This window comes from Cervus canadensis, chromosome 8 (genome assembly GCF_019320065.1).
Source record: "Cervus canadensis isolate Bull #8, Minnesota chromosome 8, ASM1932006v1, whole genome shotgun sequence".
NCBI lineage: Eukaryota > Metazoa > Chordata > Mammalia > Artiodactyla > Cervidae > Cervus > Cervus canadensis.
In genome coordinates this window covers 61,046,256-61,073,941 of record NC_057393.1, presented here as the reverse complement: position 1 = coordinate 61,073,941, position 27,686 = coordinate 61,046,256, and the positions used below count along the sequence as shown (strand labels likewise).

Sequence of the window (27,686 nt, the reverse complement as noted above, 5' to 3'; positions counted from 1 at the left end):
CATCCTCCTGGCAGTTAGTGCTATTTCACAAGACTCAGCCCTTATCCCTACCTCTTTTTACACTGGAATTTTCTGGGAAATCAGCCACATCTATAGATACAAAGGAACTGGGGCAAACAGTGCATTCTAACTTGAGAATCACAAGCCTCATTTTAGTGGCTTTTAGGAAAAGCAAAGAAAAAGGAAAAAGCTTTCAAGTACGCCCACTGCTATAGAGACGATGGCCTCTCTGGCCTCCTTTTCTGTCTTTCAGAACAATTCATAACTGCCTTGTCGGTGGTCCTGGATGGATATGTTAACAAAATTGCTCACCTGGCTTGATTCTGATAGAGCACCATGAGTATGTGTCCCTGTATGGCTAATGATTTATAGATCCGACACCTATGATCAGCTCATGACCACTCTGCTTGTCTCTCCTTGGTCCATGCTTCCTCTTGCTGTGTCCAGGGCCCTGGGCCCCCGGAGTAGACACTAAACTAAGTTGAGCCTTGAGAAAGCTCACTCACTATCCTTTGTTCAGCAGCTGGGCATACCCCCTCCTCAGGAAACTTCCTGCCTCTTACATCATTCTCCAGCCCCCTCTCCTTCCTGCACTGGCTCTCTCACCTATTATAATTAAGTTCACTTTGATTTGAACAGATTGGACGATAGGAATTCATAATGCTACATCCTCACAGTGAAGCTAACTGATTAAGTGCTTTAAATTATTCCCCCTGACAGAATGATAAAGTTACAATCTGTTCTGAGATGATCTACAGCTTGCCAGACTCCTACAGCTTCTTTCTACATTCATTTATCTTTTTGTCAAGCAGAGTTTTTTTTTTTTTTCTCCTAAGCTTCAATTCCATAGATCTTTTAAAGTCATCAGCACATCTGAATTATTAATGAGGCTTTAGAGGCAAGGTTCCTGATGGGCTGGTTAAAAAAGGTTGTATAGAAATCCGGGACTGTGTACACATCAAAATAATTTCAGCTCCATTTAAAAAACCATTTAGTTCAAGTGTGACATAGATGAACCATTATGCATTTGTGGAAACCAATTTTTTTGTGATCTACGATTAAACTAACCTTTCAGAGAGGAGTAAAGTATGATGGTTATCATGTTTTAAAAGCATTGCCAGGCCGCTGAAACAATTTCCAACTATGACTTTTTCCAATGGTTTCATTGTAAGGATGATTTTCAGAAAGTGTCTGTGCTGTTTGCCTGAGCTGCCCTTGGTTTTGGCTGTCCCCTTCTGTGGACTGATTTTGCAAAAGGATTTAGTGCTAGGTTGGACATGCCAGGTTGGAAGGGAGAGTGAACTCTGCTGATGGAAACGAGTAGGTCTTCTGGGTGAAAGACCTAAGACAGCTGCAATTTGCTGAAATTTTTACAACTGCTGCAGAGAATAATTGTTCAGAATTCAGTCTTTACAGTTCAGCTCAAAGTTGGCATTTTGACCTTTCATGGCAGAGAGAGTATCAATTTCCTTCTGCTGTCTATAAGAAACAGAGCATTATTTCCCCATTTAAGTGCCTTTCTCTCTTTCCTTTTACATTTCTCGCCATAAAAATAATCTAAGCAGAGTCATCCTTGTGTTGGCCATTCAGCTTCTGCACAGAAAGGAGTTGTTTTAAAGCATATCCTGGTGATGAGTTGAGGTTTTCATTATGCCTGAGAAACAGGCTTTTTAATTCAGGTGCCTTGTAAGATATAAACAGCTATGTTGTTGGAGACTTGGTTAGATAAGATGTTGAAGAAATGGAAACAGATGAATGCTAAAATGGGTAGGGGCAAAGGTGCTTCTCCCAAAAGGCTTGATAGGAACCACACTTTAATGACTGCCAGTCATTCTGCTCCAATGGAGAGAGCCTTGCTATGACAATGACACTTTGGGTTATCAAACTTTGCCTTCCAAAGAAGGAGCTGCATCACTGGGTGCTTACAAAATTGGTCATAAGGAAGAATGCTAAGGGAAGGAATTCAAGTGAGTGTTGGAGTGGTCCAAGGTCAATCCAAAGCCCTGAGGGGGTCTCTTCTCCCTGCCACACCCCACAAGCCAGAAAGACTTCTGGGGGCTTTATTTTTATCCCTAGAATGAGAAGGGCGATGGATCTGGTTCTGAGGCCCTCCTCCCTGCCAAAGAAAAAGAAATTCATTTGTTAATAAGTTCTTGAAGATGTGATACATGGTGTCATCACTGTGAGTAGAAGGTGTGATGTGCCTCAAGTCAAGGAAGGAGTGGCATTTCATTCTTGACAAGTAGGCTGGTAGAATAAGATCAAACCCAGAAAATAACTGCAGAGAGTCATGACACTGCCATTGGGAGGCATCACCTATGAAGACCAGACAGGCCACAAGCCACCCACTGCAACCAAGGAGATGGCATAGGACAGTAGGTAAGGTCAAGGGCATCTGGCTCTCTCACATACTAATTGCTGGCTCGGAGTGGGTTGTTACATAATTTATCTTAACTTCAGTTTCTCTTCTGTAAAATGAGGCTAATGATCTTTCTAATGGTGCTGTTTGGATGAAAGGGGTTAGTGTCCATGAAGCACTTATCTACATACATGATACGTCAATGTGAGCTGTTAAGGCTATCAGTATTATTGGTAATATTAGGGGGCATTATAGCATAAAGTTCACGGACTTTAAACACCTCTCTGGTACTTCCTGGCTGGGTGACTTTGAACAAATCTGTCCCTTGAATTCTGTATCTTTCAGATGGAAATACTAACTGCATCTACATCTGAGGTTGTCTGGAGAACTGAATGAGTTAATATACATAAAGTGCTTAGAAGAGTGTCTGACTCATGGTAAGCACTTGGAGCGTGTTAGGTTTTAGTTATGGTTAGTTAACCACGCATAAGTTTAGCATGAATATGAGTACTCTCAGTGCCAAAGGACATAAGAATAGGGGATAGCTTCTGGTGTGATTGCAGATGAACTAGGGGTGGAGAACTGAGGTGTGTAAACCTGGGTGCTGGCCAGAAGAATGGGGATTGTGGCAGCAGAGATGGGGAATAAGGAATTGACTGAATATCCCTCCTTAGGAAGAGGAGGAAAGGGGTGACAGCATCCAGTGGTACTTGTGTCTGAAACATTGGCTTTCAACTTGGCAGGTGCCCTACCCCACCTGCAAGCCATCTGTGTCTTCCATTGCTCCTTTCATCACTGGCATTTGAAGGTCTAGAATAAGGGTCAGGACTTCCTCCAGCCATGAAGGATCCCAGAGGAGTGGGCTATGGCAGAGAAGGGCTTGTCATCTGGGCTGACATAACTGCTGGGTTTTCTGGCTCTGTGGGTTGTCAGTGCTGTGGGATCTGGCCTTTTCTCTTAACACTCCCATGAGAAGAGCACATGAAAAGGGGGAGATGATGATACAGCAAAGGTATGTGGAATAATTGGGCCTCTTCTTGCTATACCACTACCTGAGGTTGAAACAGAAAGGGCTTGAAAGGGAAAGATTCCATTTGGATAGAGATAATAGTTAAGAACAGTAAGAGCTAACAAAGAGCTCAATCCTTCAAAGGTAATACTGTGTGGGAGCTTCTGAGAGCTAGTCTGGCCTTCGCCCTCCGCCCAGCAGACCCCAAGGCCCCACTGGACCCCACCCATCCCTACTGTCTCCTCTCCTTTCCAAGGACAAAGTATGGCTAGTTCCTAGAAATGAAAACTGCAATAGAATCAGAGTAATTTTCCCTTATAAAAGCTGTCTTGCTCCTTTGCAGTTGTCCGGTGTGACTCTATTTGACCCCTTTTAACTGTCAAGTCTGATGCTGCTGTTCCCTAAGCAGAACAACTGCCTCCTCCTGACACTCCATAAGGACTGACTTTTCACTCCTCTCTTTCAAGTGGCAGGGGTTAATCCCTCTTACCTCCCTAGGTGATGGATGTACAACCTCCTGGTGGGACATAGTCTACCAGGTTAGTGACAGGTGCCCACATCTACTTCATCACCTTATGACAAAGCAGTGATGGGCTGAAAGAAGCTGATTAAGACACTGATTTTTTTTACCCTGCCTTGACTTCTGCAGTCCCTGAAGTTTCTGCACCCTCTTCTTTCTCCTTCAGGAGCCTGTTGCTATAGAAACCTGGCAGGTTGATTTAATTGTCTCTTTTGGGATGCAGACACCTTTCAGCTTTTCCCATGCTGAAGAGGAGCCAGTCAAAAGGTTTTTCTGGTCATCTGGGATCTTGATGATGCTGGCAGGAGGCACAGTCAAGTCTCTCCTCTCACTGAACTCACAGGACTGTTCCCTTCTCTCAGAAGCTGTGTACTCAGCCCAAGAAAGTGCCAACAGCATGATAGCACTGTGAAACACCTACAGGCATTCCTTGAATTTTCGTAAGATAAACCAAGGAGGTGAAGATAATTTATCAAACAACTAAAGATATAACAATATTTAAGATCAATTTATTTCAAAAATACTTATTGAGCACATAATGAGAGTAAGGTTCTGGGTCAAAACCTGTATGGTCTTCCCTGGTGGCTCAGATGGTAAAGAATCTGCTTGCAATGCAGGAGACCTGGGTTCAATCCCCGGGTCTGGAAGATCCCCTGGAGAAAGAAATGGCTACCCACTCCAGTATTCTTGCCTGGGAAATCCATGGACTGAGGAGACTGGCGGGCTACAGTCCATGGAGTCGCAAAAGAGCTGGACATTACTTAGTGATTAAACAAACTCAGAATTTGAAACCTCTCCTAATGGTGGTAGAAATCTAATTGTAAGGGTCCAAATCTCTCTCTCTCCATTTGAACTGGCTTCAGGAAGGGGCCTGTGTAGCAGCCATTAGGGATGTTGATTTCATGATCACCTGAGTGTTGAGGCTGAGGTTTCACTGTGCCTCCTGGCCTATCCACTTACTTAAGCTTCACCCCTTTCAAAGCCTAAAACAAATTGAACTGAATGGCTTACAAATTGCTTCTCTTTTAGAATGGTGCAGATAATTGAGTTTCTAGCTGTTGTTCTCTTTAAGTACACATACTTTCTCTTCAAATAACCTTTCACTTTCCACCCTGACCTACTTATTTTTTGGGTGGGGAGGGGGAAGAGAAGAGGTATCACATGAAAACCTTGAATGTCTCCTTCCTAAGAGAACCTGAAAGACGGATAAGAAGTTTGGGGGTCACATGGAAAACAATGGAAGAGATTCTTCACTCAACTGAGGAAAGAACAATATAGTAGTTTGGACTCAAAAAATAGAAGTAATAATACCTTTTTCATCACTGAATATATCATTAGCCAAGTACAATCAACTTTCAATTGTATGCCTGAAGTCCAGGGAACATCCCCAAATTTCATTGCAAGTCAGTCTGTTCCCACTCCATTCCCATCACAAGATCATCTCATCACAGCTGCTAACAGATTGTTTATAAAACGCATTTTGGATTTACTTCTCTCTATCTGCCCAATCTCTGGTTGGGATTTCACAAATGTCTGAAAGGCGGGTGGGAGAAGACACCCAGGTAATACAGAGACTGAATCATCAGCCCCCAGATAACTGGGTATGGGCTCTTGAGTTGATACATATAGCTGAACAGCTTTAATTTGGGAGTCATTCTGATCCAACTTCAACGAGACCATTTTTTTTTTTAAACCATTAATAATCCTCCTGGTTTAAATCGAAAGGAGGGTAAACTATTCACCAAGAAGCAGGTTTGCCAAGTGGAAGAGCTGCAAATGTTTTCCAGAAAAGTTTATCACTTGGCATTATCACTTGATTTAGTTGGTCTTGCCAAGATAGACACAGAGATGTGGACAGACTGATGGGGTACTCGGTTGGGGTGATGGTAATGGGGGGAGGTGGAGGAAGCTGGGTTTCTTGATGGGAAAATGCTTTTGGACTTGGAGCAAGGTACCAAGGTGGGCAGGGAGGCCACGTGCAGATTGAAAGGCAAGCCAGATGGAGAGAAGTTCCCCCCAGATTACCCAACCCCAACCCCAAGAACACCAAAACAAACTCTAAGGGGTCTAGCGGTAGCAGCAGGACAGCCTCATTGCACTGAGCAATTTAGAAAGTGGAGGAAGGGGGAGAAGAAGGAAGGGGAGAGGAGGGGAGGGGGGAAAATAAAGCAAAACAAAATAAATAAACCCACAAACAGAACAATAAAAATAAAAATAAACAAACCAATAACAGAATAAAATTTGTAACTCCTTTTTTTTTTTTAATTTCACAAAAGTTTTCACAAGGACAACGTTATAGAAGAAAACCCCCAGCAGTGGCTAGTTCATGCAGAACCATTAATTGTCATACCTTGGCCCATTCTATTCATCCTTGTTGCACTTTAGAGAGAGAAGTAAGCTATGTGAGTTTTACAATGCTTTTAAACTGTCATATTTCCTGTTGAGCACTTTAACTGGCACATTCTTATAGTTATAAATGTTCTGAGGGCATAACTTTATAACCTCCTTTGCAAAGAATGCATGAATAGCTCTTCATGATCCAAAACTAGGGGATATGTATGTGTATGTATATATATACATATACATATATATACGTATATATGTGTATATATATAGTTATATATAAAAAAGATAGTTGTATGTAATGTATAAATCAATACATAGGGACAAAAATAATTTGAAAAAATCTTCCACTCATAGGGTTTTTTAATATCCATGATCAATGATTGCCCACTCGAATACTGATTGGAACACTGCCTTGCCCTGTCTTGGGTGTGGGGATGGAGATTTTGACTAAGCCTCACTATTTCGTCAGTAAAAGTGCTTGTCAATTCACACAGCAAGCAGATCTCAAAAACTATCATGCTTGGGGGGACAGGGGATTCAAAATCTAAACCCAAAACATTCACCATAAAAACACCTTTTTAGAGATGGTTACAGCTGTGACATTTTCCTCCCCCCCAACACCTATGCTGTTCAATGAAATCTGTTTTCAAATAAACATTTCCAATATATGTGTATATATATTTACATATATATATATATATATATATATATATCAGCCCAAGGCTAGTCCATCCTCACAAGAATTTGATTATGGTGGAGTTGGCCAATATTTAAGAACTATTGTACCTTGCCTAAAGCATGGTTTGCATGCATAAAATATCTGAAAACTGCATATTGAAAAAAGGGTATTTCTCTACTTTTTTGCTCATGCTTACTAACTGTTTAAAAAAAGAAAGAAAATGAAAGAAAAAATGAATTATACCAAAATGTGTTTGGCTCACTGTTGCACTCTTTTTCTTCTCTCCCATCTGTTAATGACAAGGGGTCCTTCTCTATGACTGTCATTCACCTGCCTAAGTAGATTGGCTACGTTAAAGAAACTGACGATGAGGAATTTCTCCCACTGGCTTTCTGCTCTGGAACAGCCAGCCTCATGCAGCTGTGCCAACAGTTGAAGCTGGCTTTTGTCTTTGTGGAGTCAACTGTGGCTTGATCCTCCTACATTCTGATTTATTTAGCATGCTGGCTTCTAGAAAAACATGATCTGCCGCTGGGTTTATCTTCCTCTCTCTCTACCATGGCCCCAGCCCTTGCTCCTCCGTGGCATTGGGGCCCTAGCTGATCAAACAAAGGGGAGTAAAAAGGTCCCCAGAGAATGCGTGGAAAAATACTTGCTCTTTCCTGAGCATTATTTATTCTGTACATAAGGTAGGTAATTCACCTTTTAAAAGATGTAAAAGTCCCAGGAAGGCAGTTTTTAATGACTTACATCTGATATTTATGATACATATGGCTTTTCATCCCAAATGTCAAAAGTGAGAGAAAAAACATAGCTATTCATATGGCAGCATAAGGAGACAGAATAACAATATGCAATCAAACCTTTTTTCACTTAAATGAAATGACTTGCATTTGATACATCCAAGAAGGGAATACTAGTCTTTCCGCCACAGTAAGGGTAGAAATGTTCCTATAGACTCTCAAAGGAAGCTAACTCTGGGACAAAAGGCCTTGGTGAGTAACTAAAAAAAATCTCTGATGTTCTAACAAGCAAGTGCTTCATCATCTACACAAATGGCGAAAGACTTTCAAATGCTTTGAGATACTTCCGCCCAGAGAGTAGAAACAACCGATAGATATGTTTCTGTTGCTTTTGGGTTGCTTATTTCAAATACATATGTGTGTATATATATATATTATTGTGTATATATAAAAAAAAATCAAGAGAAGGAAAGAAAGGAAAACAAAAACAACAAAATAAAAACCCAAAGCACCCTGATAAAACTGATACATCAGAATAAACTTCTCTTCTGCACTAACTAAACTTGCTTTGCATAACTGACATGGGGATCACAAGCACTCCCTTCTCATCTGTGAACTCATTCCTGCAGTGAGCTATTTATGTCTGTAGCATGCCTTTGGGTTATTTTTCCCCTAGAATCATAAATAACTTTTGGTCCGTCTGCTTATTTGCTGTTGTGCTCAAGGGTTTTATGGTGGTGGAATAAAAATGACAACCACATGCACACTATCATACATATGCAAATATGTGTAAAAAAAATGGGGGGGACTACAGGGGAAAATGGGGGAAGTTACTGTTGGAAACACCCACTGGGGAAATGAGTGGCAGATACAGTTTCACACACGGAGGCAGTGGATACACACATCAGAGCCGCTCTTCCTGCACGTACTTCTGTTTGTCTCGGGACTCCCGGGACTTGGGCCGGTTCTGTCGGTTTGCCGTGGATGGGATGGAGTGGACAGAGGAGCTCTTCTTGCTAGAGGACTGGGATGAGTGGGAGGAATGGGAGAGGCTGGCCCGGGACTGGCCGGCGTTGTGGTCAAACTGCATTAAGCAGAAGATCAGGTCCGTCGGCACGAGCTCAAACTCGTACGGGGGGTTGGTGATGACATACCTGGATGCAGAGAGCAAAGAAGTCACAGAATGAGGATAATGTGGTGGAGATTTCACCTCTCTGAACCAAACCAGGTCTACCCGAGGATTCCAGCCAGCCCAAGGCCTTAGACAGTGTCTTCGGAGTGGAACAAAATCTGTTTAGCTCCACAGAGGAAGTCAGCCATGAGCCCTCCCAGAGATTATGAATTAGCGCTAGACAAGGGAGAAACAAGTGGTACTTCCTGTGGTCTGTATACCCACTTCAGCACAATATCAAGTTCCCTTCTGATCCTGAGATGCGCAGCACATGCAGGAGGTTTAAGGACTGCACTGCATCTCTTATCCTAGAATGTTACAACAATCTCATACCCATATCACAGTATCTTTGTTTACCTACATCTAGCAAAACCTTAGTCCTTTCTCCCTCTTTATCTTTTCAACATTGGTGAAGGACTTCACTAAATGGAAAGCTATAAAACACCTCCCTGCCTGTATGTCCCTCAGGCTTTAACTGTTCTCCTCAAAGATCACCTTTTTCCCTGATTAATATCAGATATGACTAAAAAATCACCATTTCATTTCTAGAAATGGATTTCAAAAGTGTGGTTCTCAGGCCAGATATATTAGCATCATCTGAGAACTTCTTAAAAATGTAAATTCTTTTTTGAAACTGATGTATACTTGATATACAATGTTGTGTTACTTTCAGGTGTATAGCAAAGTGATTCAGTTATATATAGTATAGTTCCCTGTGCTATATAGTAGGTCCTTGTTAAAATGCAAATTCTTAAGCAACTCCACTCAAGTCCTACTGAGTCAGACACTCTGGATTGGGGATCAAGCAATTTGTGTTTTAATACGTTTTACAGATGATTCACATGTTCACCTAACTTTTAGAATCCGCTAGACTACAGAAATTATGTTCAATTCTGGCTCTATTGTATATCCTCTGGGCATTCAAACTTCATATTTTCATTTCATACCAGTAAAGTCAGAGTAATCAGAGTACTTTTAGAAAGCACCCCCAGAGATTCTACTCTGCAAGTAGTTCTGAGAAACACTCATCTCCATGGCATGGTTTCCTGAGGTATATTATACAAACACACTGACTTTGACAATTCTAGGATGTACTTTTTGTTTGTTTGTTTGTTTGTTTTTTCATTTATTTTTATTAGTTGGAGGCTAATTACTTTACAATATTGTAGTGGGTTTTGTCATACACTGACATGAATCAGCCATGGAGTTACATGTATTCCCCATCCCGATCCCCCCTCCCACCTCCCTCTCCACCCGATCCCTCTGGGTCTTCCCAGTGCACCAGGCCCAAGCACTTGTCTCATGCATAGGATGCACTTTTAATTTTAGGCTGCTATGCATTTACTTTAAAGTGTATTAGAGAAATGTAACTAGCATACATGAACTGTAATCTTTTTTCTGCTTCAGGTAATAACATATAGTTTTCTTTAAAATAAATACATAAAAGTAAAAAGGTGAGTCAACTGAAAAATACATTAAGTAAAAATATATGTTTTCATGAAAATAGAATATATATATAACTGAATCACCTTGTTGTGCACCTGAAACTAACACAACATTGCAAATCAATTATACTCCAATAAAAATTAAATATGTGTATATATATGTGCTTGTGTGTGTGTGTATATATATATATATATATACACACGTAGAGAGGGAGAGCTTCCCAGGTGGTGCAGTGGTAAAGAATCCATCTGCCAAGCAGGAGACGTGGGTTCAGTTCCTGGGTCAGGAAGATACCCTGGAGAGGGAAATGGCAACCCACTCCAATATTCTTGCCTGGGAAATCCCATGGACAGAGGGGCCTGGCAGGCTACAGTCCGTGGGATTGCAAAGAGTCGGACACGACTGAGCAACTAAACAACAATGACAGGTATACATGTGTGTGTGTGTATATACATATATAGATAGATAGATAGATAGATAGATATAGATATACATAGATATACTAATATAGATATCTATCTATCTATCTATCTATCTATATATGTATATATGTCTAAGACAGGGCAAAGGAACCATTTACCTTAAACAGTAGCAATATGAAATATTTCTATATGAGATACCAACAGAATTATCCCAGTAGTAGGAGTTTGGAGAACATGTTTTCCTTCAGACTTGTGTAATTAGGGGATGGATGGAACTATCCCATAAAACTTGAATTCTCCCCACAATGTCTTTATACTTGCTATTGCAATGAAAGAAAAAAGCTTCCCATAACCACCACCAAAGTCAGCATTGGATTTAATATGAGCAGAGCAATTTGCATGTTGACTTTTGCCCTCATTGTAGGAGACAAGAGAGGGCATTTCTGTCTCTGCCTTCGGGTGGGAGGGCAGAATGGAAACATACTCACCTCTTCGTGCATTGGCTGGGGGTGCTGAGGTGAGCATCTCTCAGCCGATAAATTCCAAAACAAAGCATATTGTATGTTTTCAGAGCTTTGCAGAACAGATCACCATAACAACCACCATCCTGGGAGACAACAAAAGAACAGAGAGAAAAATCATTTTTATTTGCCTGAAAGTAAAGGTCCTGGGGGTGGGTGGGAAGGGCCTTTTCATGAAAGCTCATATTAGTGTCTCCTGAGTCAGAGGGTCTGTGCTGAGGAACAGTGGCTGAAGAAGTTAAATGTGCTTTATAGCCTACACCCCAATGTTGGTGACTTTTGGGGATCAAATAAGAATGGGTTTTCCTTTGGTTCTCTCCAGGTTTCCACCTGCAGCGATGAGAGCTCTAAGGAGCTGGTGCCTCGTCTTCCTTTGAGCTATGATATAAGCTTGAAGGTCTCAGATGTCTGTTCGGCTAAGGAGAAGAAATCAGCTCTGCAAAATGGTGATGATGTTTAGCCCCAGCTCAGTTGCAACCACAGTGATCTGACCGTGTTGTCAAAACTGCTCAAGTGATAATTAAAATCACTACCAGAAGAAAAGACCCCACCAGGCACTATGGTGACAGGCTCTTTCAGAGAAGGACTGTGTGAAAAGCACAATTTACAGACCTTGGAAATGGCAAGGGTGGAAGAGAATGTGTTTCCCCAGGAGCTGGAGGTCTGCAGGCTGAATAACTGGGATTCACAGTTCTAATCAGTTCACAGTCGCTTTCCAAGGGTCTGGGGCCAGATAAGGAATGTGAAAGCAAACTCACCCAGAAGCATTGGCTTCCTGCAGCCAGCTAGCTTCAGGTATTAATTCAGGAAGGGCACCAAGGGTTGACTTCATTGGGAATAAAGTGACTGCATCTGTCCTTCCTGTTACTGAAACTGCCAGATGGGCCTCATACTAGAGAACACAACCAGAGCCAGATCTTATCATTATTTAAAGTCTTTGTTCTTTTAAAGTGTTGTTTAGTCACTAAATCATATCCGGCTCTTTTGCTACCCCATGGTCTGTAGCCCACCAGGCTCCTCTGTCCATGGAATTTTCTCAGGCAAAAATACCGGAGTGGGTTGCCATTTCCTTCTCCAGGGGATCTTCTCAACCCTGGGATTGAACCCACATCTCCGGCATTGGAAGGCAGATTCTTTACCACTGAGATGTACCAGTGAGGAAATGATAGATAAAAAGAGCCACTAGCTATGGAGATGACCTTTTAAAGAAGCTCTAAGTCTAACATAGATTTTTGTCCCTCACCAAGCTAAAACACAGTGCAAATTAGCATCACAGTTTCAGAAGACATGGAGAAAGTGACCCTTTCCTTGGCTCCTTCTCCACTGTTTGGACTTTCTGGGTGGCAGGCAGTACTGTTCATACACTAGGCTTACTGGCTCTTAAGACTGCTGGTTCCAGCCCTTGAATACATTCATGGAGTTGGGCTGGGAATAAGGGTCAATTAAGACTGCATACTTCTGCCAAAGTGCCTGAAGCAGGCTGGTGCGTGGAACCCAAAGGGAGGCACGGGTCACCTGTGTAGCAGGGAGGGCAGTGGGGGAGTGACTGAGTCCACATTCAGAATTAATAGCCCACGTGCATGTGTGCTAAGTCGCTTCAGTCCTGTCTGATTCTTTATGACTCTATGGACTGTATAGCCCATCAGGCTCCTGTGTCCATGGGATTCTCCAGGCAAGAATACTGGAGTGGCTTGCCATGCCCTCTTCCAGAGATATAAAAGTCCACAGGAGCTTTTGTAAAAAACACTGATGGCCAGGACTCTGGGCCTGACCCTGACATTAGTGGTTTTCAGAACATCATAGCTTATTATGTGCCTCTAGACCCACTGGCCCAACCAATAGCATCTCATGTGGATCCTTTATGTCTCTAATTACAGACTGAGGTCTCCTAATTCCGAGGCTGAAACTAGTCACTCTCCCCTAGCCCCGCTCCTTGCTCCAGAGGAGACCCATGCCTCCCTTTGGGCGCCACATTCCAGCTTGCTTCAGGCACTCTGGCAGACCAATTAATGTAGAGTTGGGGTTAAGTAGCCCTGAGCCATGCTAAGACCTGCAGAATGGGTTCCCTAACTTGTGTGCATCTGAAACCACCTGATGCCTCCCATCTTGTGGCAGAAGATACTCTAGGAGAGTCAGTAAGCCCATGGACTCTGAAGCCAACATCCCTGGTGCAAATTCCCTGATAGGGGCAGTCCTCAGTTTCTCTTAGCCCCAGTTTCCTTAGAGCATCTGATAAGAGAACCCATGCCAAAGGGTCACTGTGGGAATTAAATGAATGAATCCATGTAAAGCACAGTGCCTGATACACAGTAAACCATAAGCATCACCACTGATAGCTCTTTTCATGTGGAAAGAAGCAAAGGCAGAGGTCTAGCCTGACACATTCAGATCTGGCCATTTTCTAAATAACAGGCTCAGGTGCCCTCTGCCCCCTGAACTCACCCCCAGGTCTGCAAAGGGCCCGTCCAGCAGCGCTAACTGGGCCACACGGCAGCGGTCCCTGTTGGCCAGCGTCTGGGGGGTGCTATAGCCCCCGCGCAGTGCATTCTCCTCGGCAATCAAAGCCTCCAGCTCTGGTGTGGCTCCTCCAGTCACCAGGGTCCGTATCAGGGTAAGGATGTTGTCATTGAAGTATGTCTGGGAAGAGATGGGAGCGAAGTCCTTTAAGCACATACCCTAAAGTCACGACAACCGACATTCAAATTACAACTTTTCTTGATGTCTCCTGTTTAAAGTTCTGGCCTGTCTCTTCAAATAGTTTTATGTGGGAAGTGAAAAGACAGCAGCCTCCAATTATTCCATTCTTTTCTCTCCTACTTGGTTCTGCCATGAGAGCCTGACTTTAAAACCTGAAATTCAGTGGATTTTTATTAAAGGGCTAAAGTTGAAATGGTTAGTGTTTACCACAATTGGTGCTAGTAGGGATGTAAATACAGCTTCCTCTCCTGCTTGCTAAGGGACTCTGGGCGCATGTAATAAAAAATGCAGCCAGACCCAGGCAGGACGGCCTCTGAGTTTCTGCCACCCACGTGCCAGGAAGCTGCTTCCCCCAACAACGGTAGAACGTCTCTCTTTAGAATGAGATGCCAAGAGCATCATTAAGGCCATGCATTCAATGATTTATCACATACCTTGATAACAGGCTAAACCAGAAGTTTCTATCAATTAAATATGCCAGATAAATGTATGACAAGGTGGATACCCTGGTATTTTTGTTTTTAAGTAACCTCTGTGGTCTGAGGCGAATATAGCTTATTAAGGAAGTTTCCCTCGATGTGTACATTTGTCTCACATCTGAAACATAACAGGTCTGTCAGGAACAAAACAATAGGAGTTTTAAAAAATTAATAGGATGTCAAATAAAAGAGCTCAAAAAGGCATTTTTCACACAGCCTAATTCGAGGAAAATCTCAGTTAAGGGTCTGTTTTCCATTTTCCAGTGTAAGAAGAAATCAAACAGGCTAAATAATATCAAGCTAAAGTTTGCCTGTGGCTTTTAAGGATGGATGGACCTTTTGAAGCAGGTTAGGCAAGACAGCTGCATTTTTATTTCAGCAGTTTTTTGGACAGTTCACCTGGCAAAAATCTAGTGAGTAACAACCCAGGTAAAGGATGAGTTCGCTACAGCTTGGCCATCATAGTTCTATGTCTCGAGGGAGGTTGCCTAATCATTCTGGGCTTTGATTTTCTCATCCGTAAAATAAGCACCATCATTAAGATCAAGTTTATATGTAAAGAATTCCAGGAGGACTCTGAGTTAAAATGGTAGCTGCTAGTGAGGCCAAAATCCCTAGGTTATTGAAGTACTCACAAAAGCACCCAAAGTGATACAAAATTTCAACAGCAACAGGAAACTAGGAATGTGATTCAGAACCAGTCAGGCCCTAAGGAGAAGGTATCATCTGCCAGAGCTTGGATGCCCCCCGGGGGGCAGAGAAGCATTGAATGAGAACAAATATAGGAGGAACCATTGCTGGTGTGGTTAAGGGGTGAGAGGCAGGCTAGGGGTTCAGGGCTGACCTCGCCACTTAGTAGCTGCATGACTCTGGAAAGTTCTCATTTTTGTGCCTCAGTGTCATGATCTGTAAACTATAACAGAGTGGGTTACAAGGATTATATAACTGATACGTGTGAGGCACTTAGAAAAATGTTTTGTGCACAGGGAGCACAGAGAAATACTTTCTGGACTGATATCAGAAACTCAGGCCTTCGTTACCTACTGTTCAGTACGTGGAACTCAATGTTATATGGCAGCCTGGATGAGAAGGAGTTTGGAGAAGAACAAACACCCATAAATGTATGGCAGAGTCCCTCTGCTATTCACCTGAAATCATCACAACATTGTTAATCGGCTCTACCCCAATACAAAATAAAAAATTTAAAAAAGAAACTTGGGTCTTTGTTGATGAAAAGACAGGTTAATTCATGACCAATTTTCTCTTTCAAAAAGTCTTTTCTGCCTTTTTTTGGGGGGGCGGGGTAGTGGGATGGGGTTGCAAACCAAGGCCATTCATTTCACCCTTGCATCTGCACTTCTCAGGCTGCCTCCACGCTAAGATTCCATTTAGACTTAGCAAAGACCCAGCAAGGGTCAGTGGGGACTGCATGCTGAGCTGTGACCAGAGCCATGTGGGCCACCATAGGTGAACTCTCATGGAAACTGGTTCAGGGCACACATATAAAAACGTTTCCCAAAGTCTTCAGAGGTAAATTGTCTTCTCTATAGTTCAACAGACCATCGTCAGAAGCAGAAGCCCCCTCCCCTGACCTCAGCTCTGTGGCACATTAAATGAGGGAGTGCCAGACGCAGAACTTTGACCAAGGCCTTTGTGCTATAATTACCCTTCTAGATCGACACCCAGGGAGGAGTTCACCAGCACGAAGTGTGGACGGACGGCAGAACATTAATGACCTCATGGTGAAAAACAGAGTCTGTCTTGCTCAAATGTACACAGAGAAACAGCTAATATAAATATTTTTTTTAATATTTACTGGAAGAAGTAAAAGAAAAATTTAGGAAGCATATGTTTTAGAATCAAAATCAATTAAAAAAACAGTGTCTCTAACAAACAAACGATCAGATGATAAGAAAACTGACTTCATACAACGTATTCAATTCTTTTAAAATGTAAGATATTGAAATTAAAAAGAATATAATTTGAAAATGCCTGAAAAGGATCCAATGCTTTTTCATGATAAACACACTCAAAAAACTAGAAACGGAAGGGAATTGCCTCAATTTGAAAAAGGATATATATTAAAACATCAGACTTATAGGTGAAAGATTGGAAGCTTTCCTTTTAAATTAGGAACAAGACAAAGAAGCCAGCTCTCACCACTTCTATTAAGCATAGCACTGGAGGTCTTAGCCAGGGCTAGAAGGAAATAAAGGTATCTATATAAAAACTGAGGAAGGAAAATTATCTCTATTCACAGAAGACATGATCTTGTATATAGAAAATCCTAAAGAATCCACTGAAATGATATTCTCGGTAATAAATGAATTCACTAAGATTGCAGAATACAAAACCAATCATTTGTGTATCTGGGCACATGCAATGAAAAACATAAAAATGAAATTAAGAAAACAATTCTTATTACAATAGTATCACAAAGAATAAAATACTGAGGAATAAATTTAACCAAGGAGGTATAAGATTAGTACACTGGAAACTACAAAACATTGTTGAAATAAAGAAAATCTAAATAATTGGAAAGACATCTTAAGTTCATAGATTGTAAGATTTACTATTCTTAAGACAGCAATATTCTCCAAAACAATCTATAGATTTATTGCAATTGCTATCAAAATCCCAAAGACCATTTTTATAGAAATGAAGCTCATTTAAAAATTCTTGTGAAATTGCAAGGAGCCCTTAATAACCAAACCATCTTGAAAAGGAAAAACAAAATTGGAGGACTCACACTTCCTGATTTTGAAGCACACCACAAAGCTACTATAATCAAGAGAGTATGGTATTGCCCTAAGGATGGACTTATGGACCAGTGGAATCAAATTGAGAATCCAGAGATAAACTCATATGCTTTGTGTCAATTGATTTTTCAACAAAGGTTCCAAGATCATTCTACAGAGGGAGAATATAGACTCTTAAATATTGCTACCACAGCTGGGTATCCACATTCAGAAGAATAAATTTGTATCCCTACTTCACATCCTATGCAAAAATTGATTCAAAATGGATTAAACACCTGAATATAAAAGGTAAAACAATGAAACACTTAGAAGAAAACATAGAAGTAAAGCATTATGATTTTGATTTGAAAACTGATTCTTAAATATGACACCCAAAGCATAGGCAACAAAAGAAAAAAATAGGTAAATTAAATTTAATCAGAATGAGAACTGTCTGTGCACAAAGTACACTATCCAGAAAGTGAAAAGAAATCCTACAGAATGAGAGAAAATATTTACAAACCATATATCCCATAAGGACCTAGCATCCAAAGTATATATTTAAAAATATTACAATTCAACAACATAAAGAAAAGTAACCCAAATTTAAAAATGGACAAAAATGAGCAAATTTTATTTTAAAATACTGGTGAAATATATTAAAACATGGAATTTTAAAGGATATATTATTATCAAACAATGTGAATGTCAAAAGTATTTCTTGAAAGAAAAAATATGACATAAAATTATCTATCAGTAATATTAAGTCATTTTTAAAAGTCAGAAAAATGAGGTAGGAGAAAGGAGAATGGAAGTAAAGACACATGTAAATTCCCTGATCTTATAGAGGAAGTAATCAAGAGCTACTAAATTTTTCTAGATAATAATATGAATAAAATGTAGCTTCAAGTACATTTATAGAGTATCTGGTATCCACTAACTAGAGTTAAAAACAGAATGTTTAATTTACACATCACTAGAGAAAATAAGCATACAAAAATAGACCAATGCCCAAGGATAAATAATACAGGACACAATTATCGAAGCAGAAAGTGTAATGCAAATTTTAGCATCATAGATTATATAACTAAACATAAATGAGCTAAATGATTTGATAAAATGGCAAAGTTCTCAAACTTGTTCAAAAACCAAAATCAAAATCAAACTCTGGTATCTTCAGAGATAGGAAAACACACACACAGACATACACACAGAGAAAATGAAAGTGTATTTAAAGGGAAAATTTTTGAAAATTTTATTATCAAATTAACAACATGTTCATAGTTAAAATTTATAAAAAATATATAACATTTATGGAGAAAATATTATAACTAAAATATAGACAACAAAACTAATTAACCATTATAGTAAAATAAATATGGACTGAGAGTCATATGTAAAAGTGATATGTGAAATATCATTGTGTTTCTTGTTTTCACAGCTCAAATAGACCAAAAGTATAAGGAAATGAAGGATATAATATGGGCATTTAGTACCTTTGTGCTAAACTTTATAACATTTTTAGTTAGCTTCCAAGTAACACTAACAAATCATGATCAATGACCCAAAGTATAAAATCTCAATATACATACTAAAATATAAGATGTATGGCCTATATTTTAAAAATAAACATAATAGTAGAAAGAAAAGTAAATAACCCAATACTTCAAAGTTCTTTAAAAGTATCCTAAATAATTACAGGTCAAGATGGAAATAAAACTCAAGAATATAGAGTATTTAACAGTTAAAGACTATTTGAAACTAACACACAAAAACGTCATGGATTGAGGCCAAAGCTACAGAGACAAATTCAGAACTTTAAATGCTTTTATCATTAAATATGAAAGAATGTCAACTAATAATTCTAAGCATTAAAATAATTATTTTTTTGTTGTTCTTTTCTATCTGAGAAAAATAGAAGGTTGAAATAATAAAGCATCAATTAATGAAGTAGCAAGAGGATATTTAGTGAATTGATACGTTTTTAAACTTGATAAAATTATGCTAAATTTCCTCTGGAAACAGTTTATGAAACTGTCCTTCAAAGTATTGAGAACCATACTCTAGTAGTTATAAGACCTTAAAACAGGAGTTGGCAAATCAAGGCCATAGGAAAAATCTAGATTGCCACCCGTTTTTTGTTTTTGTTTTTTTAATAAAGTTTTATTGAGATGCACACATGCCCACTTGCTTACCAATGGTTTTTGTGCTATAATGGCAGAATTGAGTATTGTCAACAGAGTCTGTATGGTTCTCAAAAGCCTAAAATATTCACCATCTGGCCCTTTATAAAAAAGTTTGCTATTCCATTTCTTAATACAATAAGGAAAGCATGACACACCATGGAGAAGGGACATTTACTCAACAAATGATTTAGGGGAAATCTGCTATCTGGAAAACTTTTTTCAACAATATGGCAATGATTAAATAAGTAATGATATACTTATGTGACTTACATTGTACAGATATTAATAGTATGCTTTCAGAGAATATTTAATGGCATGGTAACAATTACATGACATAATATTAAAATATATTAAAAAAGTAGGATCCAAAAATCACTAAGCTCTAAAACGCATGTTAAAAGTGCAAACCTCCAAAGATATATAGTCATATAAAAATATTTAATATTATGTAAATACTAAATATTTATTACCCCGAAATTTTACATGGAAATTAATTCCTGGTAACAGAATTCTGATTCATTTTCATTTTTTCCGATAATTCATTTTATATATTCCCTACTATGAAAATACATTTACTTAAGTTTCTAAGAAAGGAAGCAAATGGAATTTATACAACTCAGTAGCACACAAAAAAAAACTCCCCAAATTCAATTAAAAAATAGACAAAGGAACTGAATAGACTTTTTTCCAAAGAAGATATTCAAATAGCCAACTGTTACTTTATAAAAGATGTTCAACCTCACTAGTCATCAGGAAAATGCAAATCAAAACCATGGTAAGATACCATCTCACACCTGTTAGAATGACTACTGTCAAAAATATGAGAAGTAAGTGTTGGTAAGGTTGTGAAGAAAAGGAAACCTTTGTAAACTGCTAGTGGGAATGTAAGCTGATACAGCCACTATGGAAAACAGTATGCTGGTTCCTTGAGAAATTACAAATATAGCTACCATATGACCAAGCAATTCCACTTCTGGGTATATATCCACAGAAGAAATAACTATCTCAAAGAGATATCTTTTTCACCCCTATGTTCACTGCGGCATTATTTACAATAGCTAAGACATGGAAACAATCTAAGTGTCCCCTGAGAGATGCACTGATAAAGAAAATGGGGCATATACATACACAATGGAATATTTAGCTGCAAAAGAAGGAAATCTTGCCCTATGCAACAACATGGATGAATTCTGAGAGCATGAAGCTAAGTGAAACAAGTCAGAGAAATACAATTTATACTCTCACTTATATGTGAAATCTAAAAAAACCTGATCCTATAGAAACAGAGAACAGACTGGTTGATGCCAGGGGCAGGAGGTGGGGGTTGGGAGAAATGGGTGAAGGTGGTCATAGGATATAATTAATAAATTCTGGAGATATGATGCACTGTAACACAGTGCATAAAGTGAACAATACTGCACTATATATTTGAAAACTGCTTAAGAGAGTAGATTTTCACAGTTCTCAGCAACAGCAAGAAAAAATTGTAACTGTGAGGTGATGGATGTATTAACTAACTTTACTGTTGTAATCATTTCACAATATATACATATATCACTGTACACCTTAAATGTGTTATAATGTTATAACTCAATGATATAAATCAATGATATCTCAATAAAGTTGGGGGGAAGGAGGTAAATGGTATAAAATAGTTAAAGGCAAAAAATATAGCCACAAACAACCTGGTGAAAATATAGCTGAATATTTAACCTATCTCAGGGCAATTCCATGGACAGAGGTGCCTGGTGGGTCACAAAGAGTCGGACACAACTGAGTGACTAACACACTGACAGGGTACCTGATGACTTCTTTTCTTCAGCAAGCAGTTTTTAGGCATCAAATCTATAGAAGAATTCACCAAAGACCATATACATTTACATGGTTATACACACAAGTTAAAATTACAGATACTTCAGAACTACCACCAACACAACTGAAGGACCCCCTAAGGAAGATGATAATCACTGCTCACCAAAGTGCAAGAGATGGCATGTGCACACCAGTGATGGTGGTGCAACTGGTACAATTGTTTCTGGGGGATAATCTGGCAATAGATACCAAGAGTTAGATTTATGTACAATAATACTTATCACAGGGTTAGTTATTTTTATAATAAAAATGATTAAAAACTGAAATGCCCCACAATAGATAATGTTTAACAAGATTCTGGAACATCCATATGTTTGAGTCTCAGGAAGTCCTACATGGAGATCTTACAATGATTCCCAGGAAAATGACATGATTAGATACTCTGATAAAAATACTAACTCTGAAAAGAAAAAAAACCAAGATATAAAACTGGATGATTCCATATTTATCTAACCATCTGGAAGGAAATATACCAAAATACTAGCCAGGCTGATCTTTGAGTGTTGGGAATATGGTTTATTTAAATTTTCTTCTTTATATATATCTGCACTTTCTAAAGTTTCCCATGGAACATGAATTCATTTTCTAAGGAAAACCATGGATGGTTCTTAAACAAAGAACACTCTAAGTTCTGCTTTGCAACAATAAGTCAGGAAGGTCAACATGAAAGGTTATTGTTTTGTCAAATCTTTAAGATTTGACCTTAAAGTGTTTCCCTTTCTGTGCTGAAATCAGTTACACTGAAACAGCTTAATCTTTTTGATCAATCAGTCACTGACATTTATTGAGCACCTACTAATCCCTGGCTCTTGGTTTGGACTGAAATTGTATGCTATTCCAAAAGTGTGTCACTTTCAAAATTGCCCATCAAGGGGTATAATTTCAGGGTGGGTCAGAGGGTTTCAGAGGTCCCTGTACAATTCTAGAACCACTAACAACACTGAACACAATTCTCTGGCCCCTGAGCTGGCACTGTATCCCAGATCTCTCTCCTTGATTTTTTCATACAGGCATCAAGGAGCAGAGCTATAGGTTTCTGCTGTGACGGAGTATAATGATGCCTGTTAGAAAGCACTCTTGCTCCCATTTTGGTGCCTCAGTATTCAGCTGCAGAGAAGTCCTCTGACATTACATACAGGTGTGCTCTGAGAACATTTCAAGGTCCCTTTGTGATCTGAGCAACTTGGTAGAAAGACAATGCTTCCCCTGATAAAGTATGTCCAGTCATTTTGGGGGGCAAATTTCTTTATGGGGCTGGGGTACCACTCACAGAACATAGGCAGGTCTGCAATTAAGTATTCCATCCAGTGCTTTCTGCTTCGGAAGTGACAGTTTAAGCATCACGAGGGCAAACCAGGTGCTAGGACTTCAAATGCCAGTTATCAAACAGTATTCCTGTGGAGGCTGTGGCAGGTAGAACAAACCTCTCTACAACTCATCTGACCCAGAAGGCACCATTCTTTCCTTGGTTAACAGAAACACCAGATGGAAGAAACACAGAATTCTGTAATACATAAGTGTGTTCCTTTGCCTCCTAAGCTTTTGTACTCCTAGTCTTTTCTGTGCCCTGCCATGGCCCTGTTCACTATAGTTGTGCTAGAAGCCTTGTGAGGAATTCTGGCATACAATCTCCAAACCTGGCAGGACTAGTCTCCAGGAATGCTTTCAGGTCTGACTCTTTGCGACCCTATGGACCATACAATCCATGAAATTCTCCAGGCCAAAATATTGGAGTGGGTAGCCTTCCCCTTCTCCACGGGATATTCCCATCCCAGGGATCAAACACAGGTCTCCTGCATTGCAGGCGGATTCTTTACTGTCTGAGCCATGAGGGAAGCCCAAGAATACTGGAGCTTATCCCTTCTCCAGCGGATCTTCCTAACCCAGGAATCGAACTAGGGCCTCCTGCATTGCAGGCAGATTCTTTACCAACTGAGCTTTCAGGGAAACCACTTTCAGCAGAAGTGAAGTGAAGTGAAGTGAAAGTTGTTCAGTCGTGTCCTACTCTTTAGGACCCAATGGACTATACAGTCCAGGGAATTCTCCAGGCCAGAATACTGGAGTGGGTAGCCTTTCCCTTCTTCAGGGAACTTCCCAACCCAGGGATCGAACCCAGGTCTCCCACATTGCAGGTGGATTCTTTACCAGCTGAGCTACAAGGAAAGCCCAAGAATACTGGAGTGGGTAGCCTATCCCTTCTCCAGCAGATTTTCCCAACCCGGGAATCGAACCGGGGTCTCCTGCATTGCAGGTGGATTCTTTACCAACTGATCTATCAGGGAAGCCCTCATTTTCGGCAGAAGCCTTTGCAATGGCTGTTCCTGTGTCACATGTTTTTGGGGGTGCTAAAGAAAACAGAATTCTCCAGGGTTCTGCTCAGTGCCTGGGATCCAGATTCCACGTGTGGTCTGGGCAGACTTTCACCTAAGTATGGCAACATGGCACCCCTAGATCTGTGTACAGACTTCAGAATTTAGTTGCTATTATTTAAAATCCCTTGCAATAGCTATGACAATAGGAAAGTTACCTAACTTTTCAGGGTTTTGGATTCCTTATCCATATAAAAGGGATTAAAACAAACAAACAAAGCCAGATTATTGGATAGTGTTAAATGAGATACTTTGTGTAATTTTAATGAACAACAAATTCTCACTGTGTTCAGTCATGTCTGACTCTTTGCAACCCCCTGGACTCCAGCCCGCCAGGCTCCTCTGTCCATGGGATTTTCCAGGCAAGAATACTGGAGTGGGTTCCATGCCCTCCTCCAGGGGATCTTCTCGGCCCAGGGATCAGACTCAAGTCTCTTTTCTGTCTTCTGCATTGGCAGGCGGATTCTTTACCACTGCGCCACCAGGGAAGCCCATCAAATACTCAATAAAGGGTAGCTTATAAAAAGAACAACCAGCTGACAATGCAACCAGTTTAGAACATTCCTTTCTCTCTGCATTCTCAGTTCCAATATCAGCTAGCCCAGATCACATGAGTGGCCCCTTAGCCTCTAAAGTTTGGGATTCTCAGGATCTCTAAGTAGACTGGGTAAACCCAGAAATGCTGGAGAAAGGACTGGTGGGTTACAACAGGAAAATCTGAGCCTGCAGCGCCATCTAGCCTGTTTCATGGAGGTCCCCCTGTGCCCGTGCCTCCAACGCTGGAGCATCTTTCTATTTTTTTATTTTTTTAAAGTATAATTACCAGAGCTTATGTTTCACAGTTAATGCTGTCAAGCCTTTTAAACTAATTGGTCTTTTATAGAAAATTTAACTGAAAATTAACACATCTTTTAATAACATTGCCTTAACTTTAATGGCACTTTGCCTTTCGTTTATAATTGCTCTAAAATTGTCATTTTCCATGTCATAGCTGCCATTTTTTATATTTGCTAGTTTTCATGGTGTAGATTTTTATTTTTAGTATTTTCCTTTCATGAGGGATGAGAACTATTTGATCTTTTTTTTTTTCCCTATCCCAGCCCTGCCTGGCCTGATTATGACAGCGGTAGCATGTTCTGAGTTCATCCATCATGCCTACAGTGGTGCTGACTTAGCTGCCACAGGGTGGACCAAGGGCTCCTGTCTTCTTGTGAGCAGTCTACACGGTGACTCTGGAATGGAGTTCCATGAGGAGGGCCATGGAGGAGGAATTTGTTTATGTAACTAACATCACAGGGCACTGGGCCGCCTGAGAACTCAGCCTTTTCCATAATGCACCTCAAGGGTTCAGCCCTTCATGCAAGTACAGTTAACAAAGTAAATCGTGTGGTTCCCTCTTCCAGAAGGTCCTGTTCTCCAGTCTTAGCAGCATACGTTCAGTTATTTCTGGCAAACAGAGAGGTCAGCTCTCTGCCTCACAAAGCTAAAGATCCTCTCCCTCAGCTGTAGTCCTCTAGCTTTTCAGGGTAGGTCTCCACACCCATTCAAACTATTTTGTGTTCTTCAAACTAGTTATCCCAATCTGCTATAATTCAGGTACCCACTGGCACAATCACTGGCACCATGTAGGGACTGCCCACGAGAATGACAGTTCAAACCCCAAGAGGGCAAGGGACCTCACCGTTCTTCTTCCGGCAGATACTGGATCCTCAGCATGAACAACAATGTCCAGGCTTTAGTAAGTGACCAGAAATGTATTGATTCATAACACTAAATGCATATGGAGCTTGCCATGTGCTAAGCACTGCACTAAAACCTTTGACTGTGTGGATCACAGCAAACTGTGGAAAATTCTTCAAGAGAAGGGAATATCAGACCACCTTACTTGCCTCCTGAGAAGCCTGTATGCAGGTCAAGAAGCAACAGTTAGAACCAGACATGGAACAGTGGACTGGTTCCAAATTGGGAAAGGAGTACATCAGAGCTGTATATTGTCACTCTGCTTGTTTAACTTATATGCAGAGTACACCATGAGAAACGCTGGTCTGGAGGAAGCACAAGCTGGAATCAAGATTGCTGGGAGAAATATCAATAACTTCAGATATTCAGATGACACCACTCTTATGGCAGAAAGTGAAGAGGAACCAAAGAGGCTCTTGATGAAGTTGAAAGAGGAGAGTGAAAAAGTTGGCTTAAAACTCAACATTCAGAAAACTAAGATCATGGCATTTGGTTCCATCACTTCATGGCAAATAGATGGGGAAACAATGGAAACAGTGGCTGACTTTATCTTGGGGGGCTCCAAAATCACTGCAGATGGTGAATGCAGCCATGAAATTAAGACACTTGCTCCTTGGAGAAGGAAATGGAAACCCACTCCAGTATTCTTGCCTGGAGAATCCCATGGACGGAGGAGCCTGGTGGGCTACAGTCCACGGAGTCACAAAGAGTCGGGCATGACTGAGCGACTTAACTAACTGCTCCTTAGAAGAAAAGCTATAACAAACCTAGACAGCTTATTAAAAAGCAGAGACATTACTTTGCCAACAAAAGTCTGTCTAGTCAAAGACATGGTTTTTCCAGTAGGCATGTATGGATCTGAGAGTTGGACCATAAAGAAGGTTGAGCACCGAAGAATTGATGCTTTTGAACTGTGGAGTTGGAGAAGACTCTTGAGAGTCCCTTGGATACCAAGGAGATCAAACCAGTCAATCCTAAAGGAAATCAATCCTGAGTACTCATTGGAAGGACGGATGGTGAAACTGAAGATCCAGTACTTTGGCTACCTGATGTGAAGAGCCGACTCATTTTAAAAGACTCTGATGTTGGGAAAGATGGAAGGCAAAAGGAAAAGGGGGCAACAGAGGATGAGATAGTTGAATGGCATCACCAACTCAATGGACATGAGTTTGAGCAAGCTCCAGGAGATGGTGAAGGACAGGGAAGCCTGGCGTGCTGCAGTCCATGGGGTTACAAAGAGTCAGACACGACTGAGCGACTGAACAATGAACAAATCACTTCACAACCTTAGCTCATTCAATCATCTCAACAGTCCTATGAGGTGAGTGAGTGAGTGAAAGTTGCTCAGTTGTGTCTGACTGCGACCCCATGGACCATACAGTCCATGGAATTCTTCAGGCCAGGATACTGGAGTGGGTAGTCTTTCTCTTCTCCAGGGGATCTTCCTAACCCAGGGATCGAACCCAGGTCTCCCACATTGCAGGTGGATTTTTTTACCAGCTGAGCCACAAGGAAAGCCCTCCTACGAGGTAGGTACTATTTAGGAGTCCCATTTTAAAGATGAGAAAAATAAGACACAAAGAGGTTAAGGCTATGCAACCAGTAAGTGGCAGTGCTGGGATCCACATGCAAACAGTCTGGCTCCTGAGACCCTGACTGTAATTTTTTTGTTTCTAGGGTAGGTAACTCAGATTGAGGTGAGGCTAGGGGAAAGTGGGGGCTGTGTGAAAAAGAAATCTAAATACCCATGTGCCAGTTTCACTGAGAGGCTTCCTTTCATCTTTCATGTATGTATGAGCAACAAACTGGATGATTCTGAGAAATACATTTCTTGTGATCTTCTTCTCAGAGGCATATATCCATAAGTATACTTTTTCCCTCTCATCATGTGTTTCTGCTGTGGATTCACAGGAGAAAGCCAGGAGGGTATGTTGGCAACATCGCTATCTGTTCTGGGAATGCATTGTTCTTTTTCACAAATGAAGCAGTAAGCAGCAGGAGTTGAGTTATGAGGGACAATATTCAGGGAATGTTTAGACACATGATTAAATGGCAATTTGGGGAGGAGTGCTAGAAAAAGGAGATCATAGACATCTAAAGAGATATGTGTGCGGATGTTGTGATGATGCTCATGAGCAAGTGCCTGAGATGGAAGTTTACCTCTGGCTTCTGCTGTTTGGATTCTCACTTTCTCAATTTATGTTCCAGTTACTGCCTTGGTACTAATCTCCTGTTTTTTCATAAATTACAATTGTGGTGGAAAGCTAAGAAATCAAAAGTAATCTGTTATCAGAAGGTCTAGATACAATTGAGTCTGTGGAACCTGATCCAATTTGAGGCCTCACTGTGGAACTTACTTATCCCAGACAATGAAAAGAAAGCCTGGAAT

The 27,686-nt window shown here is 40.5% G+C and overlaps 1 protein-coding gene across 9 annotated transcripts in view; it reads right to left on the bottom strand.

Annotated features, from left to right (window-relative positions):
• KCNMA1 (potassium calcium-activated channel subfamily M alpha 1) overlaps positions 1 to 27,686 on the bottom strand; it is a 748,747-nt gene that overhangs the window by 7,151 nt on the left and 713,910 nt on the right. For 5 of the 9 annotated variants that reach the window (XM_043476447.1, XM_043476446.1, XM_043476444.1 and 2 more), the window contains 4 exons: positions 13,659 to 13,853; positions 11,184 to 11,302; positions 8,586 to 8,810; positions 6,239 to 6,267 (listed from right to left, as the gene is read on the bottom strand). In XM_043476447.1, the coding sequence (XP_043332382.1) occupies positions 6,239 to 6,267; positions 8,586 to 8,810; positions 11,184 to 11,302; positions 13,659 to 13,853 (568 nt within the window). Of the gene's footprint in view, positions 1 to 6,238; positions 6,268 to 6,451; positions 8,811 to 11,183; positions 11,303 to 13,658; positions 13,854 to 27,686 lie in introns of those variants that run through there. The other 4 variants (XM_043476438.1, XM_043476437.1, XM_043476436.1 and 1 more) reach the window with 1 other exon arrangement.